A 20,189-nucleotide genomic window follows, 5' to 3' on the forward strand; every position below is an offset into this window, starting at 1 on the left:
GCTGACGACACAGTGGTGTTGGGTGCCATCTCCAACAACGATGAGGCGGCCTACATGGATGAAGTGAAGAATCTGGCATCGTGGTGCCAGGACAACCACCTCCAGCTGAACGTCAGCAAGACCAAGGAGCTGGTGGTGGACTTCAGAAGGGGTCAGCACAGAGACTACAAGCCCATTATCATCAATGGAGCTCCAGTGGAGAGGGTGCAGTCCTTCAAGTATCTTGGTGTCCACATCTCCTCAGACCTGACATGGGCTGCCCACATTCAGGTCCAGACCAAAAAGGCTAGGCAGCGCCTGTATCACCTACGACAACTGAAGAAGTTCAGGGTCTCTCCAAAGATCCTCAGGATTTTCTATACAGGCGCTGTGGAGAGTATCCTCACACAGAACATGACATCGTGGTTCGGGAACAGCTGTGTGAAGGACCAAAAAGCTCTCCAGAGAGTGATCCGTACAGCAGAACGCTGCTGCAGGATTGCTCTCCCTCCGCTTCAGGACACCTACACCAGGAGATGCCGGACTAGAGCAGCACAGATACTGAAGGACCCGTCCCATCCTGGCAACAAACTTATCCAACTTCTGCAATCTGGTTGAAGGTTCCGCATCTTCCGGGCAAGGACAGAGAGACTCAAGAGGAGCTTCTATCCCCAAGCCATCCGTGCCCTAAACACACACACCCGCCCTCTCACATCATCTATAATTGACTGAGACAGGACTCTTCCAGACACTAAACCAAGGCACAATGTACATTTCAATTCCTTTAATTTTAAATATGTTTATATTGTCTATCCTGTAAAATAGTCAGATATCTATTCATATTAATGTACAGAATTCACCTGCTTGCTGCTACTACTGCACATTCACCCAGTGTATATACTATATGTGTATATACTATATGTGTGTGTATATATATATATATATATATATATATATATATATACATATATATATATATATAATGTTCTTCCTCTACACCCCCCCCCAATTTTTGCACATGTCGAGGAGCGTGTCAGGCTACATTTCACTGTGTGTTATACTTGTATAACTATGCATGTGACAAATAATAAAGAACCTTGAACCCTGAACCTTGAATCTATCAGTGATCCTTTTTGCTATTTTAACCATGAACTCTGGGACCACAACTGCTACACCAATTTGACTGGCTGAATCCTTAGATATAATTGAACATAACCATAAAACTGGTCAATGTAAGCCTGCACAGTATAGGAGTTTAAAATAAATGCCCCATCCTTAGTCTTCTTATCCAGTAGAGTGAAATCAACTATGGCTTCAGGAAGTATCCAGGGAGATATTGTTGGCAACGATACTCTTTGACAAACGTCCAGCTGATCCAGTTTAAATTCACTTGCTCTTCCACCCACAATCCACCCAAAGCTCTTTGATTTCCGCCTTTCTTTCTCCCAGCAAGGGTTGAGAACTGCTTGTGTTGGGTGATCCTGTCCATGGTCTTGAAGATTTGGCCAATAATTAAGTACAAGTTGTGTTCTTCTCAGTCCTAGAGGCATCTCCCCTATCTGCAAAGCTGCAGTAGGAGTTGTTTTAAAAGCACCAGTACAGAGTCTTAGCGCCTGATGTTGAATAATGTCTAACTTAACCAGAGTCGTGTCTGCAGCTGAACAGTATGCTACACACCCATAGTCTAACACAGATCTGACCAACCCCACATATATGGCTCTCAAGGACTTCCTGTCTGCTCCCCACTCCCTCACAACCAAACACCTCAATACATTCAATACTTTTTTGCATTTATCCACCATTTTCTGAATATGAACCCCCCATGTCAGTCTTTCATCCAACCACATTCCCAGAAACTTAAATTGCCTAACTCTTTCTAACTGTAAACCATGCAACTTTAGCTTAACTTCCTCACTAACCCTTTTCCTTGTAAAGAACATTGTCTTGGTCTTATCCACTGATAATTTAAAACCCCACTTATACGACCACTCTTCAACTTTCCCAATTGCTCCCTGCAGTTTCTTCACAATAAAGTCAACATTTTTCCCTCTCTTCCACATTGCCCCATCATCAGCAAAAAGCAAACACCCCATTCCACCATCTATGGCATCAAACACATCATTCATCATTAAAGAAAATAACAAAGGGCTCACTATGCTCCCTTGAGGTGTACCGTTTTCTACCAAAAACCTTTCAGAATAAACCTTCCCAATCCTCACTTGAATATGTCTTCCCTTTAAAAAATCCATTATCCACCTGTACATCCTCCCCCTAATACCTCCACATCATATCATAGGCCTTTTCAATATCAAAAAACACAGCAACTACACTTTCTTTGTTTATTTGGGCTTTTCTAACTTCATGTTCCAAACACAACACTGGATCCATGGTAGTCCTCCCTCTCCTAAACCCACTTTGATGTTTAGAGATAAAGCCTCTAGTTTCTAAAGAGTATGTCAATCTTTCAGTTATCACACGCTCCATTACTTTACAAAGATGCGAGGTCAAAGCTATGGGTCTAAAATTTTCTGGATTGGTGTCATCCTTTCCTGGTTTCCGTATGGGTACCACCACAGCTTCCTTCCAGCTTTTCGGCAGCTTCCCACCCTCCCAAACCCTATTATACAACTCTAACAAAAGCTCTTTACCTGACTCACTAAGATGGTTTAACATGATATAACCTGATCCTCTCCTGGTCCTGATAATTTTGATTTCTGGAGTACTCGATGCAGTTCTGACTTCATAAAAGGAATATTCAATAGATCTGTATCTTCTACCATACCCAATAAATCTCTATTTTCTGTGACTGTCAATTCTCTGCCTCTTCGCCCTTCTTCACCAACTTTGCCTGAACTATGGGTTTTGACAAACGCCTTTGCCAACATGTTAACTTTGTCCTCATCTTTAACCGCTGTTACTTCTCCATCCCTCAGAATTGGATACCCATACTCTCTTTTTATGCCATTCATCCTTCTAATCATCGACCACACACTGTGTATTTTGGTCTCCCTCCCAACTGAGTTACAAAAACCTCTCCAGAAATCCCTCTTTGCTTTTTTTAACGGTTTGCCTTACTTTAGCTTGTAACTTTCTGTATCCAACAAGATTCTGAAAATTGTGATTGTGAATTTTATAAGCCTTATTTCGACGTCTAATCACGTCCTCACACTCCTTTGTCCACCAAGGTACAATCCTCTTTTCCCTTATACCTTCCTTCTTCTTTGTTGCCCTACCTGCCGCCTCCAATACTGCCTTACAAATAGAATCATTTAAATCATCCACCTCTACATTCACATCGATCCTTTGCACTTCCTGATCACTAAGTAATCTAAATGTATCCCAATCAGCACCACTGAAACACCACTTCTTGACACCTCTCATCTCCTGTTTCTCAACACTCAGCTCTACCTTAATCATAATAGGATAATGGTCACTCATTACAGTAGTCCCTTTTAATATCTCCCATGAACAAATGCCTGCCAATGTGTCCGACACTAGTGTAAGATCAATTGTTGATTCGACCCCCGTCCTAAGACTGACCCTAGTGCCACCTCCATCATTCAAACATACATAATTCTTTACCTCCATCAATTCCTCAATCACCGCCCCATTCCGATCATTACTCTTACCCCACAATGTGCTGTGTGCATTAAAGTCCCCACACCAGATTACTCTCCCCCTTAAATATGCATCAAGTTCCTCCATTGCTAATAGTTTGTTAGCTGGATTATAAAAATTAACCACTCTAATGCTGCCAGTTCCTCCCCATATTTCAATAATGACAAATTCCAACTGCCTTCCTGTAGCTACAACCCTATATTGGATCCCTTGTTTCACAAACGTTACACATCCTCCTCCATTACCCTCCTTCCTATCCCTCCGGACACTATCATAACCATTAATCACAAAATCCAAAGTCAGTTTAAGCCATGACTCCTGTACACAGATTATTTCTGGTTTCTTTATACAGTTTCTGATGAATCCCTTAAACTCTTGACCATTAGCTATCGAACTTCTGGCGCACCACTGCAAAATAATCATGTCATCCTTTCCCCTGAACTTTCCGCTTTCCCCTCCCCTCCAAGTCTTTTATTGATATGTTCCCAAGAAATACCTTTAATACCAAAAAACCTCTCCGCTCCTTTAACTATTATCTTAATTTTCTCTGTTTTGTGTTTGACTTGATCGGTGCAATTTATAACATAGGCAATGAACAAAATCATCTTCTAAACTGTCAGTCCAGGGTGAGCTCCATGCGGTGGCACCTGTTCCGATGACTGGACTCTTCCTGTTACGTCCTTCACTTTCTGAACTCTTCTGACAGCCTCTGCATAACTTATGGTATGAGCTACTTTAACTTGCTCGACCTCCATGGCCTTCTTCCTTACCTCACACCCCCCATAACTTACACTGTGCTACCCCCCACAGTTACTGCATTTCTCCTGTACGTTATCCCCACATTCCTCAAATCTGTGCTCACCCCCACACTTGGGGCACCTCTGTCTCCCCTTACAAACTGCAGCAATGTGACCGTATCTTTGGCATTTATAGCACCGGAGGGGTGACGGCACGTATGCTCTAACAGGAAAACTCATGCACTCTATTTTAACCCTATCCGACAGAACAGCTTCCTGAAATTCCAATAAAACTGACAAGCTACTAACCCTCTCCCCATTAATTGTTTTCAACAGTCTTTTTACGTTACTGACCTCACCACCATTAATACACTGCTTAAGTTTGTCCAGGTCCTCATCCCCCGGAATACCTGTAATCACCCCTCGTGTCACTTTATTTCCTCCCAATATCCTTCTCTCTGCTACAGACTTCTTTCAAATGCTTTCAGCGCCCAACACCTTATTTTTCTGTTCTTCTGTCTTAACCACTATCAATAAGTTGCCATCCCAGAGAATTTTGGCCATCTGGACTTCTCCAAACTTCTTTTTCAACTCTCTGGACACTGCCAGTGGGCTCAATCGCACATCCTCATCTTCCGATCTTTCAAGATTACTTTAAATTCCTCTGTCACCATCTTTCTTCGCACCACCCTAGACCCTTCATCCGAACTGCACTCTTCAGGACTCCGTTTACTGGACTGTGCCCCCAACAACCAAGCTTCCTCTTTCCTGCTTCTCCCTCTTCCTGATCTGCCCCCACTAGAAACCGGGGTCCATTCACCAAAGTCCATATCATCATCCTCACCCACCTGAGACGCCATTCCAGCCAGTCACATACCAGTTTATGCCAACCGCCAAAGTCCGTGATCCAAATTCGTAGTTCAAAGTCAAAAGCAATTGACTTAAACCGAAACTCTCCCACTCGTCTCTCCCAGCTGATCCAACCCGCTTCTCCCAACTCCAACCTGCCTGTGAGGCAGTTCCAGCATTGAGGAGCTCTCAGTTACACTCCTATTTAGCTCCCCCGATGAGCCTGATCAGCTGCAGGTGTGTGTAATTCTCCTCTGCAGGTGTGGCCAGGCTCCAGGCAGACACACCCACACACACCCACCTAGTTACACAAACATAGAAACAGGAGACAGTAGCACTGGATCTGGGTGACCCAGGGCCCGTGACAGTTACCTCTGTGTTCTTCTGTGTCTGCTCCTGGATGTTTCGTCACTCTAGCTCCTCGTTCCCGGTTGTAACATTTTTGTAACATTTTCCTGGTTTGCTCATGTTCTTTAGTTTCCTTCCCAGTTCAGGTTTTGTTAGTCGTGTCACGGGACCGAGAGATCAGTACCAAAACTGGACTCAGCTGCAGAAACCCAGAGCAGAGACAGCAGGTGGTTTTACAATATATTTATTGGTTAGACTTGAAAGCTTTTCAAGAACAAAAAACAATGAAATGTAGAACTTGACGTGGCCTTTGTAACGTGTAGGTTTAGAGAGGGGAAATGGGGCCTGAGATGCAGACTGAACAGGGTGGTTAACAGACACACTCAGGAGTACGGGAAGTAGTGGAGCTCTGAAGTTGGTGAGTATATTATGTAACTGAGCGGTGTGGAAAGGCTGGCCTGAAATCCACAGGTTCCTGATGGAGTATGGTGGCAGGAGATGGTGGTTTGGTTTCCTGAATCTGAGAGAGGAGCGTAAGGCCGGAGGTCTGAGACAAGATGAGTCCAGGAACTTTAGGACAAGAAAGTGAGGTCAGCAAGATAAATCACAAAGAGAGCTTGAGAGCATGAGTATGGAGAGTGTGGAGTGGGAGTAAAACCAAAACGTCGTAGCTGTGGAGGAGAACAAAGTGTTACTTTTTGGGGATGTGAAATGATGAGGCAGCAAACGAGGGTACTGCAGAAAGTGACCCGTGCAGAGGCGTGTCAAATGGTTGAGCAACAGAGACAGATCGGAAAAGCCATGATAGGAGAGAAACAAGTAATCAAAAAGGTTATGGACATGGTTGGAAGAAAAATAGAGGAAGAGAAGAAGAAGATGGTGACATTTATTGTAGGAGTAATAAATGTAATAAATCACCATCAGATGTGAAGTCCAAGACAGAGAGGATTTAGATTATTGTGAAGGCAACATGTCATAGTTTGGATATGAAGAATATTAGGTGGGAGGATATAAGAGGTGAACTAAGCCAGTCAGGTGTAGGATAATGGGGTGGTTTTATTTTTATAACCATGTTAATCCTACAGTAGGACCAAGGAGTCTCTTGTCAAACGGTCAGGATTTTAAACAGTTTATATACGATCAGACAGAAAAAGCTGACATAATTTATATACAGGAAATGTGGTTGAATTGATTAAGGAAGGTATTCCATATAGACTGACTGAAAAGGAAGGGGATTTGGAGTATGTAGGAACTGAGGTTTGGATAGGAGGGATGGTAATTATGGTTATTAATTTAACAATCCTTGTAAAAAGCTCGAGTTAAGTGAGCTGGAGGAAATGAAAGGCAATATTATATGGTGTGGAGATTTGACTGCACATCATTTGTTATGAGGGAGTGAGCAAACAGACTATAATGGTTAAGTGTTAGAGGAATTTCTGGATGATAAAAATCGTGTATGTCTGAATGATGGGAAAAAAACAAGAATTGATATTAGTTCAGGTAAGGACTCGGTATTAGATCTAACATTTGTATCTCGCTTTTTGGCTCCATTATGTGAGTGGCAAGTAAGAAATAAGTGATTTGATAGAGATCATTGTACTGTAGTCAGTAAAGTAAGGATGGGTCAAATTCCTGAAACATTAGAAGGAAAGTGGGTGTTTGGGAAGGTGAATTGGGGGAAATGTAGTACTCCAAAGGTTGATTCTGTTCATCTGGACGTAGTGTTTTGTGGGAGAAACGTTTCGTCATCATCAGGTGACGTCTTCAGTCTCAGCTGACTGCAGGTTTCAATCTTATAAACAGGACATTTGCATAATGACTGAAACCAGGCCAGTGAAGGAACAATGGGCTGGGAGGGCAGTTCCTTCATCATAATTATGCAAATTCTCATGACCATTGATCAGTGGTTGTTGATCAATGGTCATGAGAATATGCATAATGAACAGTATCAACTTTTGGAGATTTACTTACCTGGATGATTGAGCACGCATGAAGACAGGAAGTGTAATAGTTTGTGTGAAACAAAGCTTTTACAGGTTCAAAATCATTTGAGTGTTGAGTACAATAAGAAGAACAGAGAGAACATATTGGAGAGATTTCTGGAATACAAAAGTTTGGGGGATGATCAGGAAAATGGGGGAGACAGAAGAGAATGGAGTTATCCAATACTTAATAAAAATAATCAAGTAGCTGTAACTGATAAGTAAAAAGCTGGTTTTATTAGCAAGTACCTTTGTTAAAATAGATAGTGGGAGAAATATCAGATGAGGATAAACGAGAGAGAACTAAAGGAAGAAATCTTGAAGCTTTGAGAAGGAAAGGGAGTACTGACTATATAATGAACTGTCCCTTCTGGAGAAATGAAAAGCACTCTGGGATAGTGCTCCAGGGAAAGACGTTATGTTATGTTAAAACATTTATGTGATGTAGAGTTAAATAAATTGTTAATGTTATGATATGGAAAGTAGGGTGTCTCCCACATAGATGAAAAGAAGCAATAATTATCCCAATAAAGAAACCTTGGAAAGACCATAGTGATCCTGGAAATTATAGACCCATTGCTTTGACTTCCAATATGTGTAAACTGATGGATGATGAATGAGAGGTTAGTAAGATATTTAGAGTCAAGAAATAGTTAAAATAGGATCACGTGTTTCAGAGCCACATAAAATAGAAAATGGAACTCCTCAAGGACGTGTAGTAAGCCCAGCGTTATTTTCTGTTATGTGCCATATTACTGGCTTCAGAATGGGTGGAAAATAGTAGAATTTCAAAATGAATAATATGTATTGATTCATTGTCACCAATGGTACGCACTGAAAATAAAGTACAAGTAATCACCAGAAGATTCTGTATGAAGTTCTTTCTGCTTGTCATAGATTATGTGTACAAAACAGAAGTATAGTAACAATGTGGACTCCTGCTCATGTAGTTATTTTGAGTAATGAAAGAACAGATAGGTTGGCTAAGGAAACTATTAAAAAAGTAGATATTGATATGCAGATGTGTAAATCTACAGAAAATGGCGTGGGATAATGAAGTAAAAGGGAGACATTGGTAGAGACAACAAAGTACAGTTAAAGCAGAAACAGAGGAATGAGTAGGAGGGAGGCGATGATGATAAAGAGAACAAGAACAGGTGGTTGTTTTCTGAATGGGACCCTTTGGGATGGAGAAACATCTCACTGGTTTATGTAATTGGTGTAATGCCATGGAAACGACTGAACATGTGTTACCAGCTGCACGAAGTATGTCAAACAAAGCAGATGGTGAGGGCAGAAATGCGCCGTACATGTTTGAAAGTGTGGCTGATCAGTTAAGTCATGATGAAGGGAAAGATGTTTCGTTTTTCAGAAATACCGGATTCATCAAGAGGATTTAGGAGACGATGTCGCAGTAAAGCCCGGGAGATGGCAGTAGTGCAACTTTGCTGGATGCAGGCTGCCGTTAAAACGAAAGAAGAAGAAGAAGCTTTCCCATCCTGCACTGCTGCTCCTCGACGTTATCCAACACACCAAGCCGAATGTAGAAGGTGAGCTTCAGCGGACAATCTGATCGCGATATCAGACAGATACGGTGACAGGCGCCCTTCAGCATGAGTGGCATGCGGACCATGCTGACCTCTGCGATCATGGTCGGGGCGCTGGGGGTCGGCTATGGGATGTGGTCTGTGATATCTCCCGGAGAGGAGAGGCGGAGAGAGATGATCAAGGTGATTCACAAGTTTCATTGCGCTTAGGTCGCTTTTTCACACATGTCGATGTTAACATGTAGTCTTTCCAAACTTTATCAAAGACAGAGAAACTGTAGGTCATAAATAACAATGATGTGTCTGGTTAAAATAAAAACATTTTATTTACCGTCAGCATCATTAAAGTGAACGATTGCAGTCACGTGTATTTCTGGAAGATTGTAATACTGACGTAGCGGGACCAGATCTTTAACTTCCTTGTTGTGTAGTAGGTAAGCGAACTGTATGTGACCGCCGTCATCTGTGAACCACCGCCGCCCCGTATCAGCCGCTTACATGTTCTTGCGCTCCTACACTGAGTTTTACGGTCGTATTTCCTCTTCTCCTTCTGCTGATTACACACCTGCAGTCATTGGTACTCAGTGCAGATGTAGTGCAGGTGTCCCAGAAGAGCAATCCACGGGAAATGTTGTGTGTCAAGGGTCCAGGATCTGAATTTCCTCATACTGACAGCTCACTTTACCTCGGTTTTATACGCCTGGGGAAAAAACGCTGGACCTTTCCCCTGCTGTTTCCTCACCTGTGTAGATTCCCTCACATTTATTTCAGCGCTCTCCTGCCAGGAATTTAAATCCATTTGTGAGATCTTAGATTTGCACTGTAATTATAATTCTTTATACTGAGGTGATGATTGTTAGTCTCTCACTGATAAATTCAACCCCCCCCCCCCCCCCCCCCAACAAAAACAACAATAACAACAAAAAAACAGTGAGAAAGTAGCCTGACATGCACAGGACAGTATACTGAACTAGCCAATCCCAGTACTCGCAAGGTGCAGTTACATTTCAGGAGGTGCACATCAGGTTACACTGTATGCTTTAAAGGGGTTTCTGGTTATGATGTTGAATCAGGCATAACTGTGCTCCTGTGCATTTCTGGCTACTTTCTCAGCAGAGTTTTCAAATGTATCTATGAGAGAAAAATGATAATATAAGGAGTAATAATCAAAGCATCAATACAAGGACTCAGAGAAAAATCTTGGAATATCAAATCCTCCTGCTCTGTTTACAAGGTGAGGTTTGTTATACAAATCGAATTTACCTGAGACATGAATGTATTTAAATGGAGTAATTTGTGACAGGTGTTTCCTCCTGCCCATCAGAATCTGCCCGAGTCAAACCCGTTGAGAATGGAAGAGACGAGGCAGAGGAACGCTCTGGTGATGCAAGCTCTAAAGGATGCTGCTGAAACCAGCGAGAATCTTGCGAGAGGACTGGGACCTTCAAAGTAGACGGACTGTGTGGTTCTGAGACCTGCTTGCAAAGCCTTTACCCTGCATACATGCAGGCTGCAACCTGTGCAGATAAAGACAGACAATCCTTTGTGGTACAGAGGAGCCGTTGTGTGATACTCTGTTGTCATTGCACATGAAAACAATTGAGGTAAATGTTAAAATTGTTTATTAAACTCTCCAAACAACGTCCAACTCATCTGTCTTATTCAAGCTTTATGATTGCTGTGATAAGCAGGTACACGTTGACATGTGTGGTTAGCACTGCCACCTCACAGCGATCAGTCCAGCCCTGGGCCTTTCTGTGTGGGGTTTGCATGTCTTCCCTTCCACGGGTCAGCTGAATGTGGATGGTTGCCCATGACAGCTCAGATACACACCCACAGAAAGAAACCTGCAGTATGTGATTCCTCTGTGCCACAGAGCTGCATTAATGAAAGACAGCAGTGAACCTTACTGCAGAGGGTGACACGGGACAGCGTGACCTCAGGACTCAGCCCCTAAATTCTCCAGATTATTTATTAAATTTGTGTTGTTTTGTTTTTTAATGACAAGATTAATGTGAAACTTTGTGTATCCTTTTTAAAAATTCCATTCATGATCACCTTTAGGGGGGGCAGAAAGGGTGCTGGTCCAAACAGTCTTTGTTCAATTTAAACTAACAGCCAAATAAAAGAAATGGATCATCAGTGGAGCAATATATCTTAAAACAAACTGTTATCTGTGTCAGCCAAACATCCTGATGAACAGTTTGTTTTAAGGTCATGTTTAAAGTCCGGTTTCTTTACCAAAACCAAGAAGCTGAAACTGGAAATAGGTCGCATGTGCACTGAAGTCCCTGTGAAGGTGCTGCTTTTGTGCTTTTCGTGGGTTAAAATACACGACAGGCGCCTTTTGTACAGCAGGCGGCGCTGTGCGCTCACCCTACAGGAGTTTGCAGTGAGGACCCCGAGTGAAGAAGAGGAAGATGCGCGCCCTCGAAAACATTCTCGCGTTGGAAAAATCGGTTAGCTTTCCGCTTCCTGTCAAGAGATCCAGGCGCTCCGTCAGATAATGTAAGCATGAGCCGTTAGAATAGAAAATGTTGAAAACGCGTGTTTGTCGACTGTTGTTTGTACAGAGGAGCCGTTTGGTGCGATATAGACACTGCTGCACGACGCAGCTGAAGCATACGACACAGCGCGTGAGCCTGCTCGGCTAACTGCAGCCACGCGCTTCAGATAACGTTTAGCTTGTTAGCTAGCGGGTCCGAGGAGCCCGGTGCAGACGGCTGCTCGGCCGTAGGCCAGTTTCATAAGCAGGCTGGATTCTGATCTAGATTTTCCGGAGTGTCTGAAGGCAAACGCAAAAATGTGCGTCGATGCCGTTTGTGGCTCTACAAGCGCCGCTGTAACCTTTCATGTTACTCTGCAGGTTACGTGCGAAGGCCAAATGAAGCCGCAGTATAAGAACTGGACCCAGATATTCGTCACAGTGAGAGGGCACCGTCCTCTGGTTCTTATTACGGTCTTTAAAATATATCCTGGCTGCTGTTTTCAGTGCATGCTTCGGTTGCATTCAAGGGCCACAGAAAGCATTTACACTAGCCTCGGGTTGAAATTTGGACAACAGCAGTACACATGCGTGTGTCCCTGTAACACATCGGCGTTTGGCTTCATGCTTTTTGAGAACACACCAGCAGAGGCTTTTGTTCAGACTCGGAGATGGCAGCCTTGTGTTAGCCTTGTAAGCTTCAGCCCTACAGTAAGGAGCAGGCACTGGCAGCTTAAAGGTTTCACATGTAGTTGTGCAGTGCAAGTCTTCTGCTCTCCACGTTGTGTTGTGATCAAAGGGTGAAAACAACATTCTCAGCTGAAATCTGCATGATTTGTATTTTTGTGACCGCACACATGCTACGCTGCACTTTACGCATGAAGTATATTAGGAATGACTGTTCATCTGTGGCAGCTTCCACACCCACAGTATAAACAACAACTTATTGCAACTGCAGGGGAAAAAACATATTTAAAATATGTAAAACATAGATCCTGTTCTTTGTTTTTTACAAAGAACAATTTAAATTGAAGATTGGATTTTTAGATTGGTTTTCCTTTCCCACAGGATGTTAGACTTTGTTTCCAAAGAACATTGTAGTGTGCTAAAGAGCCTCCTCTTATGGCTAAACTACTGTGGTGCGTGCCCAGGTATATTGAAGCCTGGCACGTTTTCATTGATTCTGGGTCACATGTGTCCTTCATTTCCATACTGGCTGTAAAGGCGAGGCAGAGCTTGTTTTAACGTTTTCAGTGTGCTCACTAGGGCTGTGCGATATGACCAAAATCTCATATCCTGATACAAGACATCTAGAATTTACAGAAAATGTTAAATTTTTGTGATTTATATCGTTATCGTCCCGATAACGATATAAATCACAAAAATTTAACATTTTCTGTAAATTCTGTGAATCTCAGGCAGCTTGACTTGTGTGAAGTGTTTCCAGCTGGGCGTCGTGTAGCTGGAGTCGAGTGTTTTAACCGATGCATGAAACTACACATTTTTAGACATAAGTTGTAACGGCGCCGTTTCTTTGTGAGTATTTATTACACGGCGTGCTGCGGGGAAAAGCCTGTTCTAACGTTTGAGTCTAAGGTTTATTTTTTAGCACCTGGCGTCTTTTTTTGCTTCTCATCCGTAAATAATCTGCTCTTTCACGTGATTCAGTTTATTTTGAAAAGTCTCAACAGGATCTCGAGCTTTATTGTGAAAGGTTTATGTGGAACATAAACATGCGGACAGGCCATGGTGTTACTGTCGTTGTTGCTAACGACAACGCATAAAAACAGGTGCTTGTCCGTCCGTAGTGTGGTTATATTAAATATAAGACAAAGAGAGAACTTTAAGAAATTAATAATAACTACAGTGACCATCAGAACCATGAAAAAAATATTACTGTAAACAGTTTATTTTGCGACACCACGAAACAAACGATAGCGTAAAATGAAACGATAGATGTTTTTATATCGTCATCTGATATATATCGTTATATCGAACAGCACTAGTGCTCACTGTGTGAGTTATTGTTATAGTTTAAGATCACTTTAAAACACGTTCCATGTTGCCTCAGGGTGTTAAGTTAAATATTAATACTGGATATTTTAAATCCCTGTTTCAGAAGAATGCCCAAATCAAAGGAAGTGCTGTCCTCCACATCTGGAAGTGACTCCGACAGTGAAGTGGAGACAAAGGTTTGTACTGTAACTCTGATTGTTGTGTCTTATGTCTTGAAATTAGCAGTCACATACATTAGTAAATGTATGTGACTTTTACTGTCGTCAAAGGCACAAAGCACATGTGGTTAAATGAATACAAAAGATTAGATTGGTAAACTTCTCGACCTTTATGACAAAAAGGTAAAAATCTTGATGCTTAAGTGACAACCTCAGCTAGGAATGGGTAAACCCAGGGCTGTCACACCTGCGATGAAAAGCAGCTGTCTGTGCAATAAAGTGTTTTACGTACATAGCACTCATGCAACACCTTTGCAAGCCGCTTTGTTTTTCTGCTAAGACATGGTAGCTTGTAATTAGCCTTCAATTCTACGGCAACTCCCGCAGTTCCTTTGCGTTTGCTGCCAGTCCCCTGGCAGCATGTATGTGCAGGCGGATTGGAGCAAGTCAGTACTACGGAGAAGCAGCAAATCTGAGTGAATCAGACCATCGTTATGTCATGGGAAGCAAGATATTTAAGACAGATAATGAAAACGTCTTGAACTCCAACGCCCCCGTTACCAGCAGTTTCATGGACCGCAACGCCAGGTCTGTTACGTAAGGCAAGGCAAGGCAAGTTTATTTGTATAGCACAATTCAACAACAAGGTGATTCAAAGTGCTTTACAGAGACATTAGAAACAAGAACAAATAAAAAGCATGATTTAAAATTGAATAAAACAAGCAAATAAACTAACTAACTAATTAACAAACAAACAAACAACAGTATATAAAATCAAAACAGATAAAATCAGAACAATAGATAAAATCAGTAGTTAAATGTAAGTTTTGAAATTTAAGCTTAAAAGTGTGGATTTGGTGCTTTATTCAAATGCAGCTGAGAACAGGTGAGTCTTCAACCTGGATTTAAATAAACTGAGTGTTTCAGCTGATCTGAGGCTTTCTGGGAGTTTGTTCCAGATATAAGGAGCATAAAAGCTGAATGCAGCTTCTCCGTGTCTGGTTCTGACTCTGGGAACTGATAAAAGACCGGATCCAGATGACCTGAGGGATCTGGATGGTTCATACTGGGTCAGGAGGTCACTGATGTATTTTGGTCCTAAACCATTCAGAGCTTTATAGGCCAGCATCAGAACTTTAAAGTCTATCCTCTGACGGACAGGCAGCCAGTGTAAGGACCTCAGAGCTGGAGGTGCACGTGTGGTTTCCACAGAAACGCTGGGATCTCTGCTAAAAGCTCATACAAACATTTCTGCAACCACCAAACGGCTAAAACAAACAAATAAAAGAGCATGTAAACAAATGGGAAGCAAAGTTACTGCTCCAGAGAATTTAAGGTGGCAGAGACTGATTTCACTGTGCAAAAACATTATGTATGTGTGCAGGTAACTCTTCAAAAACAATGAAAGCACAAACTGTTTTAGGCATGTAAATAAAGTTAAATCAATTCTGTGTTCAATACCTAAGAAATTCCAACTCTCACAGAGTCTAAGATGTGCCAAATTGTAGAACGTCTGGTCATCACTTAAAAACCTAAAACCTCTGTAACTTTGACCTGTTTCACCTCTGCAGCATAGATAACGTCCATATGTTGGTTCATGATTTTCTGCAGTGTATTGTCTTTGTTAGGCATTTTTAGGCAAATAAAAAAATCTTATCTTTCTGTTCCATCCTCAGTGACTTTTACACTGCAGCACCTGCTGTAATGTTCATGTCTGATGAACTCTCACAACTGTTTACTTTATGTTTAATACCAAGATCGTTTACACAGAGTTTGTAATTGTACAGAAACACTCGATTCAATTTGGAGCAGGAGCCCCAGAAATGACTCTCAGGGTTTAACAGGTAAAAAAAACAAACACCACATTTCATGCCCGTGCTACAGCGTTTTGGTCTGTGCTATAAAACTAACAACCTTTGTAGCATCAGTGCTATAAGCTAACAAACACACAGCCCTGGGTGGACCTGTTCATGAGTGCTCACACTTTAGTCTGGCATCACCTCGTTTGAAACCTTCCCAGTGAAATCATCACATTGGCTGACTGGTTTTCCTGTCCTTTTCTGGACCATAAATCAAATGTGCCTTTCAGTAATAGAGCTGCTAAGTTTTGATAAGTTGCTCAAAGTATTTGTTTTGAAGGCAAAGAGAAAGAAGCCAAGTGCCCCGGAGAAACCAGCCAAGAAAGCAAAGAGTGGAGAGAGCTCCAAGCCCGGGGGCTCGTCCAAGGGCAGCAGTAACGGTGATGACAACATGTTCCAGGTGGGTGCCACGTGTACTAGCTTTGTATTTTTGAGGTTGAAAAAATATATTTTATTATTATTATTGTCTTTATTATTTTTATTCCCCCTTTATTATTGACTTCTTTTAGATGTAAGCCCCAAATATGAGCATCTTATGTATATGTTTCTAAACCTTGGGAAAATTAACTTTGAATAGTAAAAATAATTTTAGGATATTTTGGATAAACAAACCCAGGAAGATGAAAACATGACAGTCACTTTACTTCTTGCAGATTGGAAAGATGAGGTATGTCAGTGTCAGAGACTTCAAGGGTAAAGTCCTCATCGACATCAGAGAGTACTGGATGAACCAAGATGGAGAGATGAAACCGGGGAAAAAAGGTAGTTACCAGAGTGAAGCAGCGGTGTTTTCATGATTAGGGTCAGTGGTAAAGATGAAGGACACGCTTATCTGAAGAAGTACGCTACGACTGGCTTATTGATGTTTTTACTGTCTTTTGCTTTAAACTCGGTTTTCATTTTCTTTAGGTATCTCCTTGAATCCCGAACAGTGGAACCAACTGAAGGACCAAATCTCGGAAATTGATGATGCCATTAAGAGAATATAAGCATTCCTTCCAGTGTTGAATCTGTTGAACTAACTGAATATGTTGGCTTTTGTAAAAAGAAGAAAAAAGCCTGGGATTGTTTTCTAACGGGTTTGTTTAATTTGTAGTTTATATATATGTAGTTGTCTGCATATTCTGGGTTTGTGTGTGTGAAACCTGTTTTTCAGCTATGGTAGTAACGGTGTGGGCGGAGAGTATGTGGTTATGGGTAGGGTACACCAATACAGTCATGTTTTTGTATTGTAGAATAAAAACAAAGACTAGCTTAATGTTTCAGTCAATGTGTAAGATCGTGTTCAGAACTGATCACGTGGATCGAACTCTTCATGTGTTTCTTTTTCATGTGCAGCTGGTAGGTCTCATCTCTGAAACCCAGCCTGGCTTGTTGTGTTTCACAGTGCTGTGCAAAAGTCTTGAGCCAAGTCTCAGTCCTGTTTCACACTTTGTTGTAATTGTTTAAATTGGTCTTGAGTTCTGCAGGCTTTCTGAGGGTGCCATCTTTTTCTTTGGACACTTACTGCATTTTCACTTCAGTCCTTGTATCTGTCCATTTTCAGAAGATCTTGTTTATGTTAAGCAGCGTAACACCGACCTATAAAAACCACCAACCTTGAGATCGACCACTGTTGTGTCTACACGTAACAACTCAGCAAAGAACCAGTTTGAGATGGTATCTTTAGGTTACTAACAGGCATTCACAAAAACACATCTGTACCATTACTTTAGCTGAATCAGTGAAAAATGCCATACTGGTTTGAGTGGTATGAAATAGTGTTTTTGCACCAACAAGGCGATGATCGGAAAACTTGCCATATTATAAAAGACGAAGTGGTAGGTTTAAAAACTGTCAGCAGATAAATCAGTATTTGAAAGTCACGTCTTTAAGAAACTGAAAGATGTCCAGCAGGGAACTGAAGAAACTTCTCAGATGAGAGGGGAAACTCTTCAAAAGAAGTCCAGACGCTTTTCTTTCCAAGCTCCTGGTTGACTGAGAAGCTTCACAGGCAGAAGGCTCCTGACATTAAACTGAAGCCTCATCAAGGGTGCAAGGCTGGCTGCTGAGGAAGGGACACCGATGGAAAGGGTGAGGTATGGGTTGTCTGGAGTTATGAATCCAGGTTTGACATGTTGGTTTGTACAGAAGAGGTGAGGAAGGAGGTTCAACTGTCTACAACCATCTGTAAAACAAAAACAGGCTGCATTTCAGTCTGCTGTTGGAGATGTGATCATTAATGAAATAATGAATGTAGAAGTATCATCAGATTAACTGCCAATGCAATGATGCTTGATTGGCAACGGCTTCATTTTTCAGCAGTGATGTCAAACACATGCCAACACAGTGAAACTAAGCTAAGGAAGAGCAGTGTCACTGATTGGTCCGCTCCACAGCCTGATGTCCACATCACTGAAGCAGTGATTATGTTGACAGAGAACATAACGGAGCAGCCCACCAGGGAGATAAGTAAGCACATGTTTCATATAAATGTAGTCTATAACTTAATTATTTACTTTAGTCCAAATAATTAAACATTTATGTTACATAAAATATGTGAACTTTGATTTATGTTCTGTATAGCTGGTATAATAAGTATGTAGCCCAGTAAGTATAAGTTCAAGGAAGCTACACAGGATGGTTCACTTACAAACACAAGTGTATATTTCACACTTTAAAAAAAAGAAGCAATAATTATATAATAATAAAGTGTCACATGCTTACATTAAAACAAAATCCCAGAATGCTGCACTGTGAACACAAAATTGTAAACTTCATTTTTCGTGATTTATTGGGTTGAGCCTGTGGGGTCCAGGTAAGATTTTCACCTATAAAAACTATTTGCCTCGCCTTTTTCTTTCAGTCTTTTCAGCACAATCTCACATGTCTCACCTTACAGTGATGTTTTTCATTGACATTCTGCATTAACACAATTGATCTGAAATCACACAAAAAACGGAGTAGGACAAATATGTCTGTGAGGGTTCTCAGTCATCCAGGTCAACTTAGTCTAAGGAGCTTCAGAGTAGGACAAAGTGACATTTTCTTACTGTAAAACTCACAAACATGTTCACGTAGACTACACAACACGTCCCACTAACACACTAAACGTCACAAATCTCTCACGTCTTAAAACGCACTGTCGGCTCTCTCTCTCGCTCGCTGCCATCACTCCCAAAACCTTCCACTCTACCTAAACAACCCAACCCCACATGTTGCCATATCATCTTTTGATTGGTCGACGTGGTACATTTTTCCACCAATAGGATAGAATGGTGTTTTTTTTGTTTTGTTTTTTCCTGTTTTGCGCTGTCCTTTGAATATGATGATTTTACGTCTTCCCACACTAAACGTGACGATAGTATTCAGAAAAAAGCATCGAATATATTTTTCATCATAACTGGTTTTAGTGGCCTATCAATAAAATGTAAATGTATCAACCTGCCTCAGCACATTAGAGAGGCCCCGTCACTGTCCACTTTTAAAACGCGTCTTAAAACCCACTTTTACTCCTTGGCGTAAGACACAGTCTGACCCTGATTTTATTGGGGTTTTTTTTTTTTTTTCCTTTTTATTTTGTACTTTTTCCAATTTTATAGTACATGCAAACAAAAATATGAAAAAGGAACACAAAAGAAACAAACTAAAAGGAATAAAGGACACCTAATCTGTGGAAGAGAAAAACAACAACGAGGAGAGGTCCCTGCCTTATGGGGCTGGGTGAGTCTTACAGGCTATCCATTTTGTCCACTGTTTTCGGTGTTTGTCAGATTTCAGTCTCAAAGTGTGGGTCATTTTCTCCATTATATACATGTCCTCGATTACATCAGTCCATTCTTCCAATTTTAAGGGGTCACTTTTCAGCCAGTTTTTTGTTATTACCTTTTTGCTTGACAACAACATAATTTTAAACAAGTAATGGTCCTGCTTTGTTACATTTTCCCATATTCCAAAATACATTATTTGTGCCTCACACGGCACGTCATACCCCAGCACTTTCTTCATTGTTACTGCAATGCTTTCCCAGTAAGGTTTGATATTTTTACACTTCCAAAGCACGAGAATGATTGGCGTCCCAGTCTCCACATAATCTCCAGCATCGCTGGGGTGTTTTCAGCTGGTTGCTTTTGATATAAGGAGTAATAAAGAACCTAATCACATTTTTCCAGCCATATTCTCTCCATCGTCTAGAGCTGGTGGGATTATGCTGTGGGAGACATCGCCAGTCACCCTCTGACAACTCAAGATGTAATTCCGATTCCCACTTTTGTTTGATATATAATGTTTCATTCCTATTCAAATTTTGCAGGCCGTTATATAATTTCGATAAAATTCTTGATGGAGGATTTTTATACGCACCTGTTATTATTTCTATTATATGGCTTCCTTCTCTCAAGAACTTCTTCCTAATTTCTGTATTGTAAAAATGTCTTAATTGAAAATACCTAAATAAATCAGATTTATCCAGTCTGAACTGTCTCTGTAGATTCATTACATTGCTGTAATTCCTTTATTGACCCATTTTAAACATGAACTATCCCATTGTCCACTTTGGAATTTTCGAGAATATGCAGGCCAACTCAGCAATTTACAGTCTTCTATAATTCTATATGTCTTCACTATAATCCA

At 41.3% G+C, this 20,189-nt stretch overlaps 2 protein-coding genes across 3 annotated transcripts; both read left to right on the plus strand.

The window, feature by feature from the left end:
- Positions 1 to 8,976: 8,976 nt before the first annotated feature.
- uqcc3 (ubiquinol-cytochrome c reductase complex assembly factor 3) lies at positions 8,977 to 10,708 on the plus strand. Its single transcript, XM_004558641.5, has 2 exons — positions 8,977 to 9,243; positions 10,385 to 10,708. The coding sequence occupies exons 1-2, from the start codon at positions 9,127 to 9,129 to the stop codon at positions 10,511 to 10,513; spliced, it is 246 nt and encodes an 81-aa protein (XP_004558698.1). The 5' UTR covers positions 8,977 to 9,126; the 3' UTR covers positions 10,514 to 10,708.
- Positions 10,709 to 11,411: 703 nt separating this feature from the next.
- On the plus strand, positions 11,412 to 17,181 carry sub1b (SUB1 regulator of transcription b). 2 transcript variants are annotated; one of them, XM_004558638.4, is made up of 5 exons: positions 11,412 to 11,568; positions 13,665 to 13,737; positions 15,859 to 15,978; positions 16,232 to 16,340; positions 16,488 to 17,181. In XM_004558638.4, the coding sequence occupies exons 2-5, from the start codon at positions 13,669 to 13,671 to the stop codon at positions 16,565 to 16,567; spliced, it is 378 nt and encodes a 125-aa protein (XP_004558695.1). In that variant the 5' UTR covers positions 11,412 to 11,568; positions 13,665 to 13,668; the 3' UTR covers positions 16,568 to 17,181. The 2 variants fall into 2 exon arrangements, with proteins under 2 accessions (XP_004558695.1, XP_023007876.1); XM_023152108.2 differs by having other exon boundaries at positions 11,448 to 11,568; positions 13,668 to 13,737.
- The last annotated feature ends 3,008 nt before the right edge of the window (positions 17,182 to 20,189 follow it).

The sequence above is a fragment of the Maylandia zebra genome, linkage group LG12 (genome assembly GCF_041146795.1).
Source record: "Maylandia zebra isolate NMK-2024a linkage group LG12, Mzebra_GT3a, whole genome shotgun sequence".
Classification (NCBI taxonomy): domain Eukaryota; kingdom Metazoa; phylum Chordata; class Actinopteri; order Cichliformes; family Cichlidae; genus Maylandia; species Maylandia zebra.

Coding starts and splice junctions, on each gene's coding strand:
- sub1b (XM_004558638.4), top strand. CDS start 13,669: ATGCCCAAATCAAAGGAAGTGCTGTCCTCCACATCTGGAAGTGACTCC. Junction 13,738..15,858: donor ACAGTGAAGTGGAGACAAAG/GTTTGTACTGTA, acceptor TTTGTTTTGAAG/GCAAAGAGAAAGAAGCCAAG. Junction 16,341..16,487: donor GATGAAACCGGGGAAAAAAG/GTAGTTACCAGA, acceptor CATTTTCTTTAG/GTATCTCCTTGAATCCCGAA.
- uqcc3 (XM_004558641.5), top strand. CDS start 9,127: ATGAGTGGCATGCGGACCATGCTGACCTCTGCGATCATGGTCGGGGCG. Junction 9,244..10,384: donor GGCGGAGAGAGATGATCAAG/GTGATTCACAAG, acceptor CCTGCCCATCAG/AATCTGCCCGAGTCAAACCC.